Source organism: Sinocyclocheilus grahami, unplaced genomic scaffold, assembly GCF_001515645.1.
Source record: "Sinocyclocheilus grahami isolate Dianchi unplaced genomic scaffold, SAMN03320097.WGS_v1.1 scaffold491.1, whole genome shotgun sequence".
Classification (NCBI taxonomy): domain Eukaryota; kingdom Metazoa; phylum Chordata; class Actinopteri; order Cypriniformes; family Cyprinidae; genus Sinocyclocheilus; species Sinocyclocheilus grahami.
Genome location: NW_015505670.1, coordinates 414,091 through 421,271, shown reverse-complemented (window position 1 = coordinate 421,271; position 7,181 = coordinate 414,091). Strand labels below are relative to the sequence as shown.

The window sequence follows — 7,181 nt, the reverse complement described above, 5'->3', positions numbered from 1 at the left end:
CCCCCCCTTGCCCCCGCTCTCCCCCCCCCCCCCCCCCGCGGGGGGGGGGGGAGCGGGAGCCGCGACACTAGCCTTCTGTGCCCGTCTCTGATCCTCAAACTGAGACAGGCCAGGACCCCTGGGTTGTTCGGGCTCAGACCTGGACCTTCGTGGAATGAAGGATTTGAAGGCCGCTGAGCGCGTGCCTTTTCCTACCTGAACTTCTCGACCACCGTCTCAAAGGAGGTACCAAAAAGTTCGGAAGGCGAAACCGGAGCATCGAGAAGAAAGCCCCTCTCTTTCTTCCCGATGTCTGCCAGGTTCACCCACAGATGTCTCTTCGTCACTACCATAGCCGCCATGGACCTGCCCATAGCAGAGGCGGCCTGATTAGTAGCACGGAGAGCGAGATCCGTGGTGCGGCGCAACTCAGCTACCTCATCAGGAGAAAGGCCCTCGCTTTTATCCCGGTCTTTCAGCAGGTCAGCCTGATATGCCTGGAGCACCACCTTCGTGTGCAATGAAGCGACAGCCTGACCTGCTGCTGCTGCGTATGCCCTGCCATTCAAGCGAGATGTATCCTGAAGGGGCTTAGATGGCAAGGAGGGAGTCTTAAGAGATGACGTCTCACCCATAGAGAGATAGCTGGCCAGCGTCTCTCTATAGGGGGCATCTTCTCATAGCTGTTTTCGCGCATAACTCGTATGCTGGAATCGATGGATGCGTGAGAAAAAACGACCTCTTCCATTCCTTCTCAATCTCTGTATGGATATCAGGAAGAAAGGAAGGCTCACCTGAGCTGGAGGGTTATGGCCAGAAAGATAACGTTCATCGAGATGACCTCACAACGTCACTTTCTTTGCCCGCTTCCACGGCAAGTCAAGCCTCGCCGTGGTGCAATCCATAACTTCCTCCAAAAGCTCATCATACGCAGGGCAGGAGGATTGGGAAGGCTCAACCTCAGCTCTCCTCAGACATTTCCTGCTCTTCCTGGGCTGAACTCAGCAGAGCACTGGCCCCTGGATCAGACGATGTTAATGAAATAACATCATCCTCCAGTGGCTCACTCTCGTCCACAGCCGATGGTCGCGAGAGGGAAAACCCCTCTTTAAACTCATCAGCCAGATCGACCTGCGATCCCCACAAACTCATTCTCCTCCGTGCCTCAGCAGTGGCGGGGCCTGAATCGCGGGAAGCAGATGGCTGCCCCTCTTTCCTCGAAAAAAGAGACAAACGAGAGCGGAGCTTTTTCATTGGAAAACGCTCACAGTGCACGCCAATTGCCCACTCGAGGACATTGCGTGCGTGCTCTTCACCCAAACAAACAACGCATAGATTGTGTGTGTCATCAGATGTCAAATAACGACGACACGGATGCACACATCCTCTAAACACTTTGATAGTGCTCGCCATAATGATATGAATAGAGATTGCTCTTACCACAGAAATGCACGCTTCAAACAAAACTTTTATACTAAAAATGTATACTATAGTCACACCGGTAGTGACGTCATGGCTGCCGCCGGCCAACGTGTTGTTGGTGTTTTTTTCAATGTATGCTTCAGACACGGGTCACGACGAGGCGTTCCCCACCGCGACCCTTAGAGGACGCAGTTCAAAGTTCCCTTGAAAGGGAACAATAATCTTGAGTAGACATTAATTCACCTTATTTTCTCCAGCTCATTTCTATCTTAACTTTTAATCTAACATTCAAAAGTTTGAGGATCAGTATTATTTAAGGTTCTTTAAAGAAGTATCTTATGTTCACCAAAGCTGCATTTAGAACTGTTAAAATAACTGTTAACTATTTTAACATATTGCAACTTATTCCTGTGATGGCAAAGCTGAATTTTTAGCAGACATTACTCCAGTCTTCGGTGTCACATGAATTCTTTGATAAATAGAAAGTTTAAAGAAACAGCATTTATTTTAAATAGAAATCATTTGTAACATTATCAATGTATTTACGGTAACTTTTGATCAATTTAATGCATCCTTGCTGAATAAAAGTTTTTATTTATTTCTTTCTTTCAAAAAAAAAAAAATCTTACGGTCCCCAAACTTTATAATAGTATTGTATCTCTCGATCTCGTCCTCAACCTCCTCATTCATGAATGAATCTTGAGCGGTAGGCTTCAGAATTTTTTCCTTCTATCTCTGTGTCGTCATTCCCTCCAGTCAGACCTGTGTTTCTCCCACCCTTCATTGGTCCTTGCAGGAAAAACTTCGGCTGCAGGGACAGGTCACGGAGGGCGGCAACATGATAAAGGCCATTGTGTTTGGCCGCTATGAGTTGGACACCTGGTACCACTCGCCATACCCCGAAGAGTACGCCCGCCTCGGCCGCCTCTACATGTGTGAGTTCTGCCTCAAATACATGAAGAGTCAGACCATTCTGCGACGTCACATGGTAACTCGTTCAACATGTTCAATCAATTTTCAAACTTCTAAATTCTTCATTTCTGATTCTTAAGTTTTGTCCAGCCTTGAATCATAATGTTGATAGGAGTGTGTTTTTGCATTCACACATACGCCTTTCTTATTTCATTTTCAATCAGGCCAAATGTGTGTGGAAACATCCACCAGGTGATGAGATTTACAGGAAAGGGGTTATATCTGTTTTTGAAGTGGACGGCAAGAAGAACAAGGCAAGAACAAAGAGATTCCAAAAGGACTCTTTATTTTATTTAACAACTTTTGTATTGTTATCTGCAGGTCAGTAAATTGCAATCAGTACCTGATTCTGCTTTGACACTGTCATTTGCCTTTTGCAGATTTATTGTCAAAACTTGTGCCTCCTTGCCAAACTCTTCCTGGACCATAAAACTTTGTACTACGATGTGGAGCCGTTCCTCTTCTATGTGATGACTGAAGCGGACAATACCGGCTGCCATCTTGTAGGATACTTCTCCAAGGTACTCTGTTAGTTACTCCAGTGCACCTTAAGCTTCAGTTACCTTGCAAGTGATTATTTTGTAGTAATCTAAATACATATCTGGGTTTAGGAAAAGAATTCATTCCTGAACTACAATGTCTCCTGTATCCTGACCATGCCACAGTATATGAGGCAGGGTTATGGCAAGATGCTGATTGATTTCAGTGAGTTCAGTAGATCTAGATCATTTGGATACTTTTTATAGCTGTTAGTTGTCATTACTGTGTTAAGCTTTAACAAGATTGCAAATGGTGATGTTAAAGTTACAATTGTCATTTTGTCTTAAAAAAACCTTAAGAACATGTTGGAATAGCTCATTTACTATCTGGTCCTGTGCACTTTTTGATGCCGCAATTAATGGAAGACATGAACGTGTTAAGGTGTGAATGGCTTGTGTCTGCACAGGTTATTTGCTGTCCAAAGTAGAGGAGAAGGTTGGCTCCCCTGAACGGCCTCTCTCTGACCTGGGACTCATCAGTTACAGGAGTTACTGGAAAGAAGTGCTCCTGCGCTACCTGCACAACTTCCAGGGCAAAGAGATCTCCATTAAAGGTCCTTAGTGTTATGTTCACTTCTTTAAAGGTTACTTCTTTTTTTAAGGTTTGTAAGATTTTTTTATTAATTATTTAAAAATTAATTATTTTATTTGGCAAAAATGCATTCAATTGATCAAAGGTGACAATGAAGACATTTATAATGTTACAAAAGATTTATATTGTATTCTTTTTATTCATCAAATAATCCTGAAAAAATGTATCATGGTTTCCACAAAATTTTTAGCAGCATAAATAAGAAATGTTTCTTGAGCAGCAAATCAACATATTAGAATGATTTCTGAAGAATCATGTGACACTGAAGACTGGAGTAAATCAATTACATTTAAAATGTATTCATACAGAAAACAGTCATTTTAAATTGCAATAATATTTCACTATTTACTGTATTTGTGATCAAATAAATATGCAGCCTTGGTGAGCATAAGACTTCTTTCAAAAACATCTTACAGACCATAAACTTTTGAACGGTGTTCCTTTGTCTTCCTTTTCCATTTATGATTGTAACATTTAATAGTATGAATAATTTTTTCATTCTTTGTCATATTTGAACACTTGGGAGCAGAAATCAGCCAAGAAACAGCTGTCAACCCTGTAGACATTGTCAGCACTTTACAGTCACTCCAGATGCTGAAGTACTGGAAAGGGAAGCATCTGATCCTAAAAAGACAGGTAAATGTTATTGTAATGCATGTAGTTTAGCAACAGACTGTTTACATTAATTACAAGTTTGTTATTTTTATAAAATTGTTTTTAATGCATTTAAATGGTTGAATGATTTTTAGGATCTGATTGATGATTGGAAAACCAAAGAGGCAAAACGTGGAAGCAACAAGACTATTGACTCTACGGCCTTGAAGTGGAGCCCACCCAATGGAACCTAAGACAATAATCTGCATGCTCTTCACAGTTTGCTGTAGTTTAACTGGTTTTGGTCACTATTAGAATAGCTCAATACAGAGGAAGGTGTTCTCTTTCATAGTTTCACTCAACGCTGCATAGCTATGACGCAATGGGAACGCCCCTTGGGTGTGCCGATTGTCTGAAGCCGTAATGGAATCATGCCAATGGCATGGGCGCCACCTCAATGCCACTACATCACCCACTCTAACACTAGTGACCACGCCATCCGCTCCTCAGATTTTCTTCCTTCAGAAGCGGTCATTTAGCCCTTCAGAAGCGATTTATCTGGCTCATGTTTTGGCTTATTAGCGACAACCCGCACAGTAAGTGTGTTGAATGTATGGGTTTTTCTCACGTGCGAGGCTTTTTACGGCACTTCTAACTGTAAATTTTGTGAGAATCTCTATCTCAAAACTTTGCGTGAGGCTTGCGGTTTTTTGAGAAGGACTCATCCATTATCCCCCATTGTACTGCTGCTGAGGCCCTCCGTGAATTCGCCTCCTGGGGTTCGGATATGGAGCTGGAGGCTATAGAGAGTGAGAAGACGGGCCTCGCCTTTTCTCTCCCTCTCTCGCCTGAGTGCTCTCGCACGGATTCGCCGGTGGAGTTGTCCACGATTATTTATGTCCCAGCTCCTTTGGGTTTTATTATATTTTGTACACCATGGCAGCCGACTCTTAAGATTTCGGGCCCGCTTCAGTCGACGCTCTCCCGCCTAGAGGCCTGGAGGCGTGGCCTTCTACGGCCTTTACTGAGCTAGTGGACGTGTTGGCGTGTGCTACCGAAAAGCTTAATCTTGAGTGGCCGGATAAACCGTGTCGTTTTTCACACCATGGCCATCCTTCAGGCTTATCAAGCTGATGTCCAGAAGGAGATGGACGAGGGGGGGGGCCCTGACTCCAGAAGCGGTCAAAAAGCTCCATAGGGCTACGGACATGGCGCTGCATGTAACTAAGCACACTGCACGCGCAGTTGGGCGTACAATGGCGGGGCTGGTGGCTGCCGAGCACCACTTCTGGCTAAATCTCACGGAAATAAGTGAGAAGGGGAAAGTTTTTCTCCTCAATGCCCACATCTCGCAGTCGGGATTGTTCGGCGAGGCGGTTAGCTCGGTGATGGACAAATTCTGTGCTGCCAAGACTCAGTCGGCTGCCCTTAAGCAGTTCATAAGCACCCGTTAGCACCCACATAAGCGGATTGAGCTGAAGCGCTCAGATAAACCCACGGCTTCAGCTTCATCGGGTCGTTCCTGATCTCTGTGTCAGGAGTTCCCCTGGAGGATATCTGTGTGGTAGCAGGATGGTCCTTTTATCAGGTTTTATAGCTTGGATTTAGATGCTGCTCCTGGTTAACTAGTATTAGAGTGGGTGACGTAGTGGCATCCGAGCCATCAGCCAATGAATTGGTGTGACTCCATATGGGCTTCAGATAATCGGCACACCCAAGGGGCATTCCCATTGCATATGGGCTACGCAGCATCTCGTTCTCTATTCAGAGAACATGGGTAATGTGAGTAACCCGAGACGTTTTCTTTGTTACAGTAAGTTACAAGTAAGGCTGCAATCCTAACGCTGTCCTGTGTCACATGGTTCGGTTAGAACATTTCGAGTTACCTTAAGGCTGGAATACACTACACGATTTTTGCCCCGATTTTCCACCGATTTACAGTCTGAAGGAGTTGACATTAGTTGCCGAAAGTCAGAGCCACTCTGCAGATTTGAGTTGAAAGATTTAATAGAAAATCGTGTAGTGTTTGATGGTCACAGACTCCGATTTTTTTAGCTTCAGACTTTGATTCCATCCAGAGGGAGGATATCAAACATGTTTGATATTTTGAGCCGATTTTAGAGCATGGGTTGTTTTCATTTGTCACTCATCTCCTAGCAACAAGGCGCACGTTTCTGTGTGAGTTTGTTGTGATCGGAACAACTTCTGGTAGTGTGTGATCCTCAGTTGTGTAGTGTATGATGGACAGTTTTCCTTTGTCACTATTTACGAAGTAGGTAAGTGTATGATGCCCAGAGTTTGTAAAATCTGTTCAGATTTTAAAAGTCATGTAGTGTATTCCAGCTAGAGGTCTGCGCGGGACTGTTTTTTTAGTCTCGCTCCCGCAAGGTTCTATTCTGTTCCGCACCCACCCACTCCTGCTATATATTCACTCTGTTCACCCGCTGTCCGCTTAGAATAATTTTCATCCTGACCCGACCATTCCCGCTAAATGTAGATCTCGTTTCCAGAATCTCACATTTAAATGTCTGCTACTGAAAGAAAGAGAGAGAGGCTGACAAATAAAAGTGTAGTCTGCACAAAATTGTCTTGTCAAGAGTCTTGAATTTATTGACTTTGACTTGAATTTATATGAATTATCTTAAAACACAAAATTTGTTTAATATTTTATGCAACATAGTAGGAAAAAAGTGTCAGAGAAAATAAAAATGTACAAAAATTGTATTTCTTATTTTTATTCGTCTTGTCAGGATACAGTTCGTTTAACATTGACAACACAATAGGGAAAAAGTGTAGCAGAGAGAAAAAAAAAATACTGCAAGTAATAATGTAAATAAAAAATAGCCTATTATCTATTTGCATTTGTCTTTTCAAAATACTAAATTCTTTTGACATTTTTCTGTTAACACAGTAGGAAAAGTGTTGCAGAAAAAATTTAATAAATATGACACTTTCCTTTAAAATTATAGGCTAAGCAAAATATAAACAAAACAGAGTTGAACGTCCTTCAAGGACAGCGCATCCACACTTTGCTCCATCCTTATTCTGCTCTGTCACTCATCGACAGCCTGCCTGTTCTGTCT

At 43.2% G+C, this 7,181-nt stretch overlaps 1 protein-coding gene across 4 annotated transcripts in view; it reads left to right on the top strand.

Moving 5' to 3' along the window:
- LOC107554133 (histone acetyltransferase KAT7-like) overlaps positions 1 to 6,124 on the top strand; it is a 15,374-nt gene extending 9,250 nt beyond the window's left edge. For 3 of the 4 annotated variants that reach the window (XM_016236545.1, XM_016236544.1, XM_016236543.1), the window contains 7 exons: positions 2,198 to 2,389; positions 2,538 to 2,627; positions 2,754 to 2,894; positions 2,985 to 3,078; positions 3,320 to 3,466; positions 4,034 to 4,140; positions 4,254 to 6,124. In XM_016236545.1, the coding sequence (XP_016092031.1) occupies positions 2,198 to 2,389; positions 2,538 to 2,627; positions 2,754 to 2,894; positions 2,985 to 3,078; positions 3,320 to 3,466; positions 4,034 to 4,140; positions 4,254 to 4,352 (870 nt within the window). In that variant the 3' untranslated portion in view covers positions 4,353 to 6,124. The remainder of the gene's footprint in view (positions 1 to 2,197; positions 2,390 to 2,537; positions 2,628 to 2,753; positions 2,895 to 2,984; positions 3,079 to 3,319; positions 3,467 to 4,033; positions 4,141 to 4,253) is intronic. The other variant, XR_001605033.1, reaches the window with a different exon arrangement.
- The last annotated feature ends 1,057 nt before the right edge of the window (positions 6,125 to 7,181 follow it).